General features: G+C 48.3%; 3 protein-coding genes across 3 annotated transcripts; 1 reads left to right on the top strand and 2 right to left on the bottom strand.

The window, feature by feature from the left end:
* Positions 1–203: 203 nt before the first annotated feature.
* Positions 204–2093, bottom strand: LOC117137954. The gene has a single exon (XM_033299716.1). It carries the CDS (start codon positions 1971–1973, stop codon positions 246–248), a length of 1728 nt encoding a protein of 575 aa, XP_033155607.1. The 5' UTR covers positions 1974–2093; the 3' UTR covers positions 204–245.
* Positions 2094–2413: 320 nt separating this feature from the next.
* On the top strand, positions 2414–8208 carry LOC117136052 (mitochondrial proton/calcium exchanger protein). The gene is made up of 5 exons (XM_033296696.1): positions 2414–2496; positions 2858–3192; positions 4531–6845; positions 6906–7202; positions 7260–8208. Exons 2-5 carry the CDS (start codon positions 3120–3122, stop codon positions 7611–7613), a joined length of 3039 nt encoding a protein of 1012 aa, XP_033152587.1. The 5' UTR covers positions 2414–2496; positions 2858–3119; the 3' UTR covers positions 7614–8208.
* Positions 8209–10004: 1796 nt separating this feature from the next.
* Positions 10005–10849, bottom strand: LOC117136053. The gene has a single exon (XM_033296697.1). It carries the CDS (start codon positions 10746–10748, stop codon positions 10122–10124), a length of 627 nt encoding a protein of 208 aa, XP_033152588.1. The 5' UTR covers positions 10749–10849; the 3' UTR covers positions 10005–10121.
* Positions 10850–14599: the final 3750 nt, after the last annotated feature.

Here is a 14599-nt window from a genome sequence, read left to right as displayed (position 1 = left end):
TGGCGACTATCCGAAACGAGCTGCTAATACATACTGCCACTCCGCTGCTTTGTCCACAGGGTAATGGTTACGGCGATTAGATCTCATATCCTTCAGTTACACCGGAAAGCAATAACAATGAGTTGTGACTTATTTTAATGGCAGGCCAGTGCCTGCACTTATGAGTGGATTTATCCAATTAGGATTCCCAGAGCAATGCCTAATAGAATGTCATAGTGTTTATTTACTCAAGTTCAATGCTAATTCTAATTTAGTTGCCGCCTGTGGTATCCAATCTCGGCGAGGAGGACCAGGGAACTAGCGATGGTTCCGCCCACGAAGCCCAGCCACACGTAGCTAAAGTCCTGCCACTCGAAGTCTCGATACGTCTGATGATCATCATTCACCTTGTAGTGGATCTTCCGGAGGGCAACCAACTCGTTGAAGCTCCGCTTGAACCAAAACTCGTACAAGCCGCTCTGGTGGGTGAGTGCCCTGTACCGACTCAGTGACTTGTGGAACATGGAGTTCTTGGGCAAGGGCATGGCCATGATAAGCAGCGGTATGAGCACCATCTCCCGGGATCGTCGGAACTCTGGCTTCGGCAGGCGGATCTGGGCGTGCTCCAGCAGTGGCCACAGGGTGCACGTCACAGGATAGGCGTAGGATTGGTCCATAGCCAAACGCTTGTCTTGGAAATTGCCCGATTTGGAGAGTTCGAAGAGATCGCTGTTGCTCTCCGTGAATTCCTCGCCCAGGGCTTTGGTCATGGAATCCAGCTCGGAGGGGACAATAAGGACTTTCAGGTTCAAGGTGCGCATTTGCTCCCAGCTGTGGATTGGATGTCCCGAGGGGGGATGCACGAGCCAGGTCTCCAGACTGGTGATGGCATAGTTGCTGAAGGTGAATCCATTCAGCAGGATCAGCGAGTAAACCAGCATGAGCTTAACGGAGAGCCTTCTGGGTAGGAAGAATGCCTGGGCTAGTGCTCCTCGCAGGACTCTGTCACCCAGGACGTAGCAGCGCCAGCTGGGACGCAAGCCCACCTCAATCCGATGGGCAGTGCTCAGGAGGATTGTGAGCAGCAGCAGCACTGGCGTTATCTTCTCAAACCCCAACATGATGAAAAATTGAGCCCGAGGAAGGGAGGGCTCCATGGGCAGCATGAGGAACCAGCTGGAGATCTCCAAAGGAACGTTTTGGCTGGTCGACCCGTGCTCAATGCCATGGATGCCCAGTGGGAAATCCACATCATGGATCTCCGAGAGCCTGACTACCTCACCCAAATGGATCATGCCGTCCTCGGGAACCAGATGCCAGAGGATCTTGAGGGTTGCGTTGATGGTGCTCACATAGTTCAGCATGAAGGGGTACAGATATCCAGCCAGCCGGCGACTTCCATCCGGGCTCCTGTAGACCACAGTTCGCGGGACAATGTTGTCGGGCAGAGTAGTCAGGGTATGGCCACCGAGATCTTCGAGTTGGTGCTCGAAGTACTGGAGGATGTCCATAACGTCGCGCTCTATGACTCGAAATGTGGGGAAAGCACGATAGCTGTAGACGAACCCCCTGTCCAATCCTTTGAAAGCCAAGACATTCAGCATTTTGCTCCTCAGACACTCCAGAAAGACATCCTGGACTTCGGAATCCGAAAGAAGGAATAGTATGGTGGGCGTGTCGCGCATGTCCTCGAGATTTTCGTAGAGAGCCTGCATGGTGCTCTCTACGTTTTCGTTTAGGCAAACTAGTGCCAGTATATTCGTATTAAACGCATCTTTCAGATACAAACTTTGATTCGAATTAAAGTTCAGAATTGGCACCGCTCCTTGAAGGTACCTGTGCTCCCAGCACGATTCACTTTCACTCGAACTTTCCACTAGGAGAATCGCTCTGTATTGCAGCTCTTCCTCGAGAGCATTCAGAATGTATCTTAGGGATACGCAGTGCGCGTCTACCAGGCCGATGGCTACAATCAGATACAAACTCAGCCTCATTTTCGAGTTGTCTGCTCTGGAGTGCGGAATCAAGTAGACTGCAACTTAACCTGAACGAGTTCTTAGGGTTTGGGTAATTAAGAAAAAGTCGTATAACTGCCGGAAAAGTACGCATTGTTTATTGGAACAATGGTTAATCGAATGTCATAGGATTTAATTGGAGCTGGGTGCCAATCGAAAGTGCATTAATGGTCTATTTTCGTTAAGAACGAGCTATGAAATGCTGAGCTATACAAAATAAGTTTAACCTTGCAATAAAAGCTAGTATGATGCTTCGATTTGATTCCTCATTTCATGCATTTCTTCAAATACACGGCAAATCCAAGTAGAATGTCAATGTATTTTACACAACTATTTTACATCGTAAGTTACATTACATGGGTATGGATGCACACGAGTCCCCCTAACACGGCAATTAACATTTGGTATTTTTTGGCACTCGCAGAACGGTCTCTCTGATGTCAAACGTGAAAAAAGTGAAAAAACAGACGGTTTAGTTTAGATCTTATTATTTACTAGCACGGTAGGAATGACAAATGGGTTACATATAAACTCCACTGAGGGCACGCTGTAAGCGGCGGCTAAATTATAGGCGTGATTTAACCGGTTGTCACTCGCACGAAATGCGAGTATACTTCGAAATTTGTTGCTGTGTTGTGTAATTTGGTGTGATAGAGTGTGCGAGGCAAAAACAAAAACAAATCAAGATCGCGCGATATTGCGTCGATGACGTAGCTCGGTGCGTGAGTGCGTGTGTGTGTGTGCCTCCTGTGTGTGTGTTTTGCAGCCGAAAAGGAATTTGGGATCTAATCAATGTATTGACTTTTAACCAAATCGGCAGTAGGCTTAACCAGAATTCCCACCTTCTATTTACTTTCCATTAGACGAGAATCGTGGGAAGGAGCCCGTTACTTGCGCCAGCGAAAGAGGAACAGAGAAGGACCGCGAGGGCGGATACATGCGAGATCTGAGAAAAACAAAGGCGAAATAAGGCAAAAGCAATCAGAAGTCGAGCGACAGAGAACCCAAAGATACACAATCCACAGACAGTTTGTCGGAAATTCAAAATTCCATTTGAAAATACTTTGAATTCGGTTTGGAGGCCGAGCCTAGCCACGCCCCCCTGCACCACCACCCGCCACCGCCATGAACGCCCTGCTGCGACACAAGGGACGCAACCTGCGGACGAGTCACTTGGCCCAGAATGTCTACAAGCGCTGTAAGTTGGCCAAAGCAGGGAAGCGAAGGCGAAATCGCGTGAAAACTTTCCACTCGCGTGTGCGTTAGCGGGCATTTTGTTATGACTGCACTTTCGCTGGAAGGAACAGCTGACTGGCTGGAAACTGCGACGTGCGCTGGAAGTTCTGTAGTGGGGGCTTCGAATTTATTTGTTTTCGAGCAAACAGCAAATTTATCATACATTCCTAGAGTTCTTACCGGTTTCGGAGCTCTACTGACGTATCAGTGTTTCGGAAACTTAGCTGCTAATTTAATTACTCGTATTGTTTTCAACGATTTGTTGACTTTGGATCGCGACCACTTCCAATCTTATCTTTCAGCCCATACATATGGCTTAATTTTGATAATATAATTTCATTGTCTTCAACATCTTTCACCACAAGCCGAATGGTTCGTTTAGGTTATAAAAGGGATTATTCTCATAGACCTGAGTCTGGTGACTCACAATGCGACAGATTTAGATTTCGTGGGAAATCACCTGCCAGGAAGGAGGCTCGAAGGCAGGTACCAGCAAGACCAGACTAAGAGGCACCTGCGGGAAAGTACAGTCATAGTCCCGAGCAGATAGTATTGTGTACCCACAACTGAAATAATTATAGACACTCGAAATAGGTCGGAATCACCCTCACCTTCTCCACAGCAGTTCCCCTTCTTGTTCCCTCCCTTTCTACTCAATTGCAAAATCATTTACCTTGAGCGTTTGCCAAGAATCGGAAAATCAAATAAGAGAAGACAAAAGGAAAAGTGCGCTGTAAACAAATGCAGTCGACGCGGCCGTCTGAATGTTTGCTAAGCATGTATTTATAGAGGTAGAGAATTCTCACCGGTGGTGCGAATTTTCGGTTTCTCGCTCTGGGATTTATGTAAGCTCCACTCCAGGTGCTAATTTATCTGGTCTGTCGCCGGCAATCTTTGCCTTTCTATTATCAACTATCAAGCCCACTGAAAATCCCAACAAAATACATAATCAAGCGACAAAGCGCTTATCAACCACAAATTTTTCTCATTTTTTGTAGCTTTGATTAATAACTCATTAAGTGTTATTTCGTTCGTTCTTTGTTTCCTTACTTTCCTCTGGTTCTTCATCTGCTCTTATTTTCATTAAAACAAGAAAAGCGGTTCGGGAAATCGTATGGAATACGGTTATTGACCTGAAAGAATCTTTTGTGAGAATATAACATTGTTTTATTTCTTTGTTATAATTTAATCGGATAAACAGACATCACTTGAACTTTCCAGTTCTTAAATATAGATCTCCTTATCTTACTAACTACGTACTATTTATCTTACTTAACATAATTTTCAATATTTTTTACAGTTCTTAAATCGAACTGTTGCGCATGCAGTTCGGTGAACGTCACAGATGAACCCGCCAAAGAAGATGAACGGCCGCGAAGATCTGCGTCGACCTCGGTGCTGGAGCTAAGCAGATCGCTTGGCACTTACCGAAGGTTTCAGCCACATGCCAGCTACGGATACCACTACTCCGGCTATGGATTCAGGCATCTGCATACGAGCCGGACTTTGCTCGAGACGTCCAGCTCAAAGATCGACGCAACAGTCAAGAAGCTGAAAAATCAGCAGAAAGAGAAGGTGGAGGAGATCATGAAGGAGGTGGCCAATGGCCAGGCCGCAGCAGTTGCCAGCAGTGCCGCTACCGCCACGGCCTCCTCGGAGAAGGGTCAAAACGATAGTGCGACCGCGGGCTCCACGTCGGCGACTGCCTCAACGACGTCTTTGGCCAAGACCGCAGACAAGTCTGTGGCGAAGCCAAAGAAGCCGCTCCGCACACGGATTTGGGATGAGCTGGTGCACTATTACCACGGCTTTCGGCTGCTCTTCATCGATGTGGCCATTTGCTCGAAGCTCCTTTGGCGAGTGCTCAACGGCAAGACGCTCACGCGGCGCGAAAACAAACAGCTTCAGCGGACCACCTCGGACCTGTTCCGTCTGATCCCCTTTTCGGTGTTCATCATCGTGCCCTTCATGGAGCTGCTGCTGCCGTTGTTCATAAAATTCTTCCCCGGCATGCTGCCCTCCACGTTCCAGACTTCGACCGATCGGCAGGAGAAGCTCCGGCAGTCACTTGGCGTCCGCCTGGAGGTGGCCAAGTTCTTGCAGCAGACCCTAGATCAGATGCCCGTCCAGCACAAGGAACACAGCAGCGAAGAGGCCAAGCAGTTCGAGGCCTTTTTCACTAAAATCCGGAATCCCACTGAAGCAGTGAGCAACGATGAAATCATCAAATTCGCCAAGCGATTCGACGATGAGATCACCTTAGATTCACTGTCTCGGGAGCAATTGGCGGCTCTTTGTCGCGTCCTTGAACTGAACACAATTGGCACCACCACGCTGCTGCGGTTCCAGCTGCGTCTGAAGCTGAGATCTTTGGCCACCGATGACCGGGTTATTGCCCGCGAAGGAGTCGACTCGCTGGACCTTCTGGAGCTGCAGCAGGCGTGCAAGGCACGTGGAATGCGGGCATATGGCCTAACGGAGGAGCGTCTTCGTTTTCAGCTTAAGGAGTGGATAGATCTCTCGCTCAACGAACAGGTACCGCCAACGCTGTTGCTCCTGTCAAGAACCATGCTTATTTCCGACGACAGCATCACCACCGATAAGCTCAAGGAGACGATACGTGTGCTACCAGATGCAGTGGGTGCCCATACACGTCACGCTATCGGGGAGAGTGAGGGCAAGGTGGACAACAAGACGAAGATCGAAATCATCAAAGAAGAGGAGCGCAAGATTCGCGAAGAGCGTGAGGAAGAGCGGGAAGAGACCATCGCAAAACGATCGGCCATCAAGGAGGAGATTCCCGCACCTTATGTGTTTGCTGAGAAGTTGTCGGGCACCCAGGATCTTCTGGATCACAAGGAACAGCCCTCGGTATCCGAGACGGACAAGGGCATTTCCTCTACCGATGTACAGCTGCTGTCTGAGGCTCTGAAGACACTCTCATCTGATAAACAGCTCGTAGTGGAAAAGGAAACAATCAAGGAACTCAAGGAAGAATTGGCCGACTATAAGGAGGATGTGGAGGAGCTACGCGAGGTGCGACAGGTAGTCAAGGAGCCTGTGCGCGAAAGCCGCGCGGCCAAGTTGCTCTACAATCGGGTCAACAAGATGATCTCCCAACTCGATAATGTGCTTAACGACCTAGAGGTCAGACAGCATCAAATCAAGCAGGCGGAATCCACTGATTACGCGCCGTCTAGTCCCACGGTGGAACCACAGCAAATGGTGCACATTGACGAGCTGGTCGCCACCATCCGGCGAATGAAGGAGGCATCCGATGAAGAGCGATTCAAGGTTGTCGGGGATCTGTTGGTCAAACTCGACGCGGACAAAGACGGTGTGATTTCGGTGAACGAGATCACTAAGGCGGTGCAGAGCATCGACCGCGAGGCCACGAATATCGACAAGAAGCAGCTGGAGGAGTTCACCGAGCTACTTTCCAAGCTGGCGTCCCGGCGACGACACGAGGAGATCGTGCACATCGACGATCTAATGAATAACATCAAGGTGCTGAAGGAAACCAGCGATGAGGCACGACTTAAGCACATCGAAGCTGTACTGGAGAAGTTTGATGCCGACAAGGATGGCGTGGTGACCGTCAACGATATTCGCAAGGTAATAATGGCATGTTCATTAGGCTGAGCATACACTCAACTGGTTTGGTGTTCCCTACAGGTGTTGGAATCCATTGGCCGCGATAACATCAAGCTGAGCGACAAGGCCATTGAGGAACTCATCAGTCTGCTTGACAAGGAGCAAGTACTGCAGGCAGAGCAGAAGATTGAGAAGGCCATTGCTAAGAGCATGAAAGAGGCTGAGAAACTGAAGTCTGAGGTGGACAAAGCGGATAAGGACTTGTCCAAGCTTGTTAATGATATTCACGATTCCGCCAAGGAGATTCAGGATATTGCCAACGAGATGCGTGATAAGGAGGAGACTGTGCCCGATAAAGCCAAGGAGCTGAAAGCAGAGGTAAGTCTTTGGTTTCGACATACAGTGGTCAGGCTTCTAACAATTCAGTTTCTTTAGCCCGCATTCAAGGATACGGCCAAAACATTGAAGGATAACGCAAAGGACCTGGACGATTTAGCGAAGGACTCCAAATCAGACCCCAAATCCCCCACAAAGGCTTCTACAGGGTCCGGTCCAGTCGGACTGTCAGGTGGTGGCCCCAGCAGTGGCAGTAGCGGAATTGCCAGCGGATCAACGACGGAATCAGCGCTCCGAGAGGCGGCCGAGCGTCAAATGGAAAAGATCCTGCCCTCCACAGACATTGGTCTGCCCCCCACGATACAAACACCATCGCAACCACCGACGTCCAAAAAAGCAACGGCCACGGCATCGACCCTGTCCACGACGATTACGGCCAAGAAGCTGCTCTGACCGGCCGAGGAGTCGAAGAAGGGAGCGGCTGAGACAACTCCTAAGCGTGAACCTAAGCCGAAGTGATGTGTTGGAGTAGGGCGGGGGGTGGCGGTGCTGCTCGTGTGTCCCATATTGTTCCGACTATGCAATGAATTAACTGTTACCATTTAACATAAACGTAGCAGGATGAGGAGAGTTCGCTATACTTAACGCATGGCTGTAGTACGGTATCTTCTCTAAGTAAGGCACAAATCAGAAACTACTAGAAATACATAAGAATGTACACTTTACACATATATCTTGATTTCCAACGACCTAGTTTTACATAAAGCCCATTTCGAAACAATTCGTTTGTAGCTCCTTTTTATTTGGCCCAAATTTGCGAAGCGATTGTGATTGTCATTAGGCGAATTGTTAATTTACGACTTATATCATCCATCTATTAATATGTACGTATGTCCATCAAGCCCGACCGGTTTTCAGGTAACACCGAATGGTGGCCAGACATTGGAGAATAATTGAAACCACGTGATAGATCTAAACAATAATGTGTGGGCTTGACTTAGCAAACAGAATTTGTAAAAGTGTTTCGCAATAAAAGTTAGTATAAAAACAAAAGACGAACTGTAATTACGGGAAAACGAGTCGGCAAGTGCCCTATTATCTGTGAAATCGCCTTGAATGCCGATGCACAAGTTCTAAACGGCTCTATCACCAATTTCCTAGAAACTACTGCTGAATGGCCATTCGGGACTTTAAATAACTGACTCCGACCGAACAATTGCTTTTACGAACCGCATTGATTGCTCAGAATTATATTTTTGCATTGTTTATTGCCTCGGGGGCGGGTTGGTGCTCCACAACCGCTCCCAAAAACCCGGACTTGCCAACTGGCCGGCAGTGATTCGGAATCGACAACCGCAGAACCCAAACTTTTACGGCCAAGTTAGTTTTGGCCGACGGGGAGCGGGCGGGGGGAGCAGTGCATGTTCAGCATCATATCCTGGGCTATTGAAGTAATAAAAATTACCACAAAATGTTCCAAAATTTCTATCTTTGCCTGCCCGCTGACCCATAAATTCCCATCATATTCAGCGAGGGCCAAGAAAGTGTGGTACTCGTAAAGCATTCGGCTGCCAGCTATGTTGGCCTCTTTTCGGCCAAATAAATTAAATATGGCCCTGTGTAGGATTAGCAACTTGTGTATGCCCCAGCATTAATCAATCCCAGCTTGTGCGTAAACATGCGAAACTTCCGACCAGCAGCGAAATCGAAAACAAATAGACGCAGAGCGCTGGAAAAGAATACAGCGGGAATTTATTTAAAGGTAAATAAAACCGCCAAAACGCGAAACAAGCCAAATAATAATAAACTTCAGTTCCGCTGGGAGGGAACTGTTGTTTGCAATCAGGCAAGCCCGACCATCCAGCCAGCCAACCATCCAACCACCCAACCACCGAACAACCCAACAACCAGGAACCGCAGACAGACCAGAGAATCCGGGGAGCCGGTGATCCGGAGGGGTCCGTCGCTGGTCGGAATATGCTGGATGGGCAGGACGGGAAAGTTGGCAGAGCGTCTTGGTCCTGGCGAAAGTTTGCGCAGCTCAAAGTGCTTCGGATGCAACAATGAAACTCGAAATCTGCCATGAATGGTCTGAAGTGCAGACAATCAGCGACAGAGGACAGAGGACACAGGACAAGCGGACCGGGTGAACTTAAAGCATTGCGCCATGGAACGAAGTTAATAAGTTTTAGAGCCAACGCCCGGAGAATGCTCATTCCAGTGGCGGGTCGGCGGAAAAATGGCAAAATTATTTGAAGAAATGTTACAAAACAATTAAAAAGTTGCCGACTTTCATGAGTCAATCAAAAGAGAGGCGGCCGCAACGAGTTCCGCAGCGAGAAGTTGCCCAACTTTGGCCCACTTTGAATGCCAGACAACAAGCATACGCCCCGTTGTACGCCATGCGAGCAGCAGACTAATGCAATTGTCCTTGCTGGATTTCATTTTCCGCCCAACTTGAAAACTGCTGCACTTTCGAAAGCGCCGAAACAACGGAGGTCGGCCTGTCGGAAAGTGGCGCTGTCAGTGGAGCTCTTGGCTCTTGGCATCTGCTCCACACATCGGGTGGCGGGCTATAGCCCGTGATGAGCTCGTCGAGGCGCTGGTGCACACCAGATGCAGATGGCGGATGGATTGCACGCAACCATATTTGATAGAGTTATTTCGCCCTGCCACGTTTGGACATTTTTTCATTTAATAAAGTTTTAATATCGCCCTTGGGCCAAATCAAGCCCAACTGAATTATTCCGACCTTAACTGGCCCTTCCCTTTTACCTTTTATTAGTTTTAGCAGGAACGCCGAATATCCAGTTGGGATATAACTAAGCACTATTGTAAATTTTTTATTAATATACATTTTATTGAAAAGCAAGAGGTTCGCATTCTAATCCGAATATTTTAGAGGCCTCCATGGAGAGAAGCATTACATTGAAATTGGACAGGACAGGACGAAACGCTGTTCTAATCTCGCCTGGGCACGCGCTTCTGCAGGAGATCCGACTCGCGGTGGAACCACCCATATCGCCAGCTGGTGGCCTCCGGATAGTTGTACTTGTCGTCCGGGCTGCGCTCGTACCGCCGCTCCAGGTAGGTGGTCCTTTGGCCACTCTGCAGCAGTTGCAGCTCCGCCGCCGGCACGGACTTCATGGGATCCACCGCACTCTTGCCGAATCCGGTCTGCTCCAAGTGGGACAGATGGTACAGGAAGGCCGCGTGCTCGGAGGAGCGGCGAGTGCGGCTGGTCACAGTATAACAGCTCCGCACGGGAATGCAGAAGTGCTGGGTCCTGCTGGAGGCAGTGTTCCTAGTGGCTCCGGAGCCTGGCGGGGATCCTGGCTTGGGAGTAGCACCCACACTGGACTTTCTCACCAGTTGTGACCTAGCACTCGCTAGTCCTGCACTTTGATTTGGAGTTGACTTCGCTTTCGGCTTCGGTTCCGATTTCTCCGCTGTCTTCTCGGGAAACTTATGATCTGATAGATTAGAAAAAGCTGGAGTAGTCTTGGCCACATTGTGGGGCTTCTCTGCGTGCAACGCGGAAATAGATGGCCGTATGTTTCTTGACTTAACTGAAGCTAGTCGCTGCATAACTTTACTTTAAAATTTGGACGCTAATTGTTTATTGTGTTTATTGTGGGACATAAGCTCGTGTTGTATACCAAAGACACATTTTTTGACTTTGATGGAAAAGGGAGAGACCTGCTGATGGGGCAACAACTTTCGGCCAAGTGAGCACCAGGGAAGCGTACTTTTATGGTCGGAAACCTCTTAAATGTTTTCATGGCGGGTTTTAAGTTTATTTTATCCGCTGAACAGCAGAAAAAAGCAGCGTATCGAATGTAACTAATAATTCCGAATGGCCAGCGTGAGTTTTTGCTGAAGCACGTTCTATAAATGCCAGCTTTAATTCCCAATAAATGGTAATCCGCAACTGGATTTTGGGTTCCCTCGTAACCCGAATTTGTGTTTATTTTCAATTTGGGTGGTGGTGTGAACATATAAAGTGGATTATACACAGATAAGAGCGCTCTACAGACCATCTCTCGCGCGCTTCCGTGTATTTTTAGCCCGGCCAAAAGGAAGCGTGGCCCACACGGTGGCCATAAAAATATCTCAGATATGTCGCCACACTGTGAAATGTTTATATCCATGGGGTCGCGTGTCGTGGTGCAGTTGCAGCAGGAAACTCCATAAGCCCGAAGAAATCGACAGGTCCTTCCTTTCCTCCTGCGACTGCCAGGATATATGTGGTGGAGCATTGATTTGGAGCCGTTCCAATTGGCTTGTTTATTTCCGAGTCGCTCCCCCTCCTGCTCATTCGACGGGTTCGTTAAAGGTGTCTGGGTAGTTTTTCGGGACTTGGCTTTGTTTGTGCACCTCCCGCCACCTGAACTTGCCTCCAGGAATCCAGGAAGGCAGGAAGACTGCATAAATTAGCTGCACGTTGGGTTTTGTTTCCGATCTGTGCTATCTGTGGGCATCGCAATATATCACCGAAACTCGATACTTTCGCTGCGATTGCGAGTTCTATGTGACGTTTGATACAGTATCGCAGATTGATTCCGCCCAGTGCGATATGATAGATGGGCGTGGTGTCAGTTCAATCCCCTCGGAACTGAAAAATTGAACGACTTGCAACTTTAATAAGACGAAAGTGCGCGACAGCTGAAGCACTCGCGCTCTCCTCCAGCTCGCTGACCATTAGTGGAAGCCCACTCCACTCCACTCGACTCTCTTCCATTTCCATTTTCCTTCGCGTGCTGCACTTTTCTCGATTTCCCATCAATACCTTCCCACCCTCCCCCGTCTCCTTAATTCGCGCGGCATTTGTCGCCATTTGGCTTTCAGTAAGTCGGCAAATGCGGAAAGGCGGGAAAGCGGGAAATCGGGGGCCGCTCCTCTGACTGATGGAGCTGCAGTTGCACTTTGCTGCAATTGGTTGCACTTTATTCGCGGTTGCGTGGGAGGAACTCGGAACTCGAAACTCTTGGAAATGGAATTGCAATTGGCAGCGGGCGGGTTCAAACTTCTAAATTGCATTATTGCCCGTCCTAAACCAACCCACGTCCTTCGCAGCACGGCAAAATCTTGTTTCTAATTAAACGGAGCGCTGTGGATAAGCGATTGTCCCTCAAGAGGTAAGTGCTCTTCGAGATGCTCTGCACTTTGAGCTACATCCGGGGGATATCCGGAAACTATAGGATAAAACACACCGAAGACCACCACACTAATCGGTTAATACGGCTCAATTAAGATTTGGTTGCCTAATAATCTGGCGAATCTTTCAAATTTCGGCAGAATCGTCTTTGGTCAAAGAGAAGATGGGGATATTATCGCAGGCTGGAGCAAACGACCTGATAGCCGAGACCTGAGTGGCGGATGCCGTGCACCAGGCCAAAGTTCGTTGACGCAAAAGGGCACTTTGGGGCCAGGCACTCACAACATCTACATTTCCATAAGCAGAAGCAGCAGGGGATGAGCAGCAGCAGCAGCAGCAGCAGCAGGTCGCGCAGGATTCCCAGGAAGGACTATGTCAACAATGGCGTGTGCATTGCTAGGTTTATTAAAAAGGGCTCAGGTGAATGTCTGAGCACCCCGCTCAAAACACCCCGCGCCGTGTTTACTTAGCTGAGACACTCGCAACGCTACGTATACGTAATATTGAGACACAGACCCAGCCGTGGCAACCAGGAGCCTCTAGTTTCCCGACTCGGAAGCAGTCTGCCGGCAATGGTCAAAGGTCATTTGCATTTTGCCATCGTCAGCTTGTCCCGGCCAACCAAACAAATACACACGTTCGTCGACAGTTGGGAGGGGCGATGGATACAAATACAAGCTGATTAAATGGCCGAGATTGGAGGGGCGGCAGAAACATATACAAAGAACTTGGCAGCTCCTAAAGCCAGTTTAAAGCTATTGAAGTACCTTTTCTAATAAGAACGCTCTTTAATAGAGGGATGCATGTAATTCCTAATTTTATATCAATATTTCACCACTAAATGGATAAGATAGGAAAATAATAAAGACAGCAATGAACTGTTGAAGGAATTCGCCTTGTTGCGAGCCCAGGAACAGCAATGAAAATCATATATTTTGTATATTTATTTGTACAATGATTAATTGTCAACTTGCTGAAATATGCTTTTTTCGCATGCCACATGCCACAGGCGTTCGAGGACTGCCAACATTTTCACCATGTAAACACATTTCCACCGACCCATTCCATCTCGATCGCATTCCCATTCCCATCTCCATTGCCAGTTCCACTCCCAATCCCAATCCCTATCCCAATGCCAATCCCGTCGTGTTCAAATCGCTCGTCATTAATTTCCACACATCGGAGTGGTGGTGGGAGCGCTCGAGAACAATGGAAGCACTTGAAACTGTGCTCCAAACCTTGTTTATCCGCAACAGCGTCCTTAACTTTTATTGGGTCTTTAGTTTGGACGGCGACGGGGGTTTAAGTGGGTTTTGGGGTTTGGGTGCTGAGTCCTGGCTGCCGCTGGGTTAGAGGCAAGAAAAACAACAATCAACACCATTTGACGCTACAAATTAAGCTGGGAGCAAACAAATCGTGGCAAGTTCCCTCGGCTTTGCCCGCCAAACTTCTTGCTGTTTTGAGCACATGTTGTTGCCCGCTTTTATGTGGCTGTCTCGTCTGCTTTCCCGCTTTTCCGCCTTTCCGCTCATGGCTCGGCTCAATCCCCATCCCAGCCCCCGAAACGGAAACCCACTCCACTGCTCGATTGTCTCAGGGGCAATTCCCCTTCGATTGGCGATGCTCACTATTTATGGGGCAAAAGTGCTTAATCAAGTGCCAAGCGGCAGGGGCACGCACCGAAAACACGGCGTATACTTAATTTACGCACATTGCCCGGGGCCAAAACATTCCTGAGTGCTAATGAAGCCATGGTCTTAGCATCGAAAATTCTTATTTAATTAACAAGTTGAACAAGGGCTTAACCACTAATGGGGCGACTTTGCACATTAAAAGTGTGTATTTAGTTATTGAAAAAACTGAATTTATGTCGCTCTATCGTAAAAACAAAGAGATCTTCCTGTTTTTATTGTTGAAAGAGAGGTATATCGCTCAAGCGATATACTTGAAAAGTTAATGAATAATCCTCAATAGCCATAGTTCTCAAAAATGTTTAACTATTCAAGCTAACTCGTAACTTTGGAAAACACGGATTGTGAATGTTTTCGCGCTCGGCGCCGCTAATGCATTTTGATTGTCAATTTTGATAAATGGCTTTATTAATTCATTTAGCGCTTGGCCCGCGGCGAGGGTAATAACATTTTAAACAAAACGCGTGGCCATCAATGCATAAAACATATTTCCGAGCTGCGAACCTTTGCATGGGCGACAACGTGTGTAAATTGGTAAAATAATTGCATTTTTGTGATTCTATTTGCTGGTCGTTTGTTTGCAGTTCTGC

Source organism: Drosophila mauritiana, chromosome 2R, assembly GCF_004382145.1.
Source record: "Drosophila mauritiana strain mau12 chromosome 2R, ASM438214v1, whole genome shotgun sequence".
In the NCBI taxonomy this organism is placed as follows: domain Eukaryota; kingdom Metazoa; phylum Arthropoda; class Insecta; order Diptera; family Drosophilidae; genus Drosophila; species Drosophila mauritiana.
This window is presented reverse-complemented; position numbering and strand designations above follow the sequence as displayed.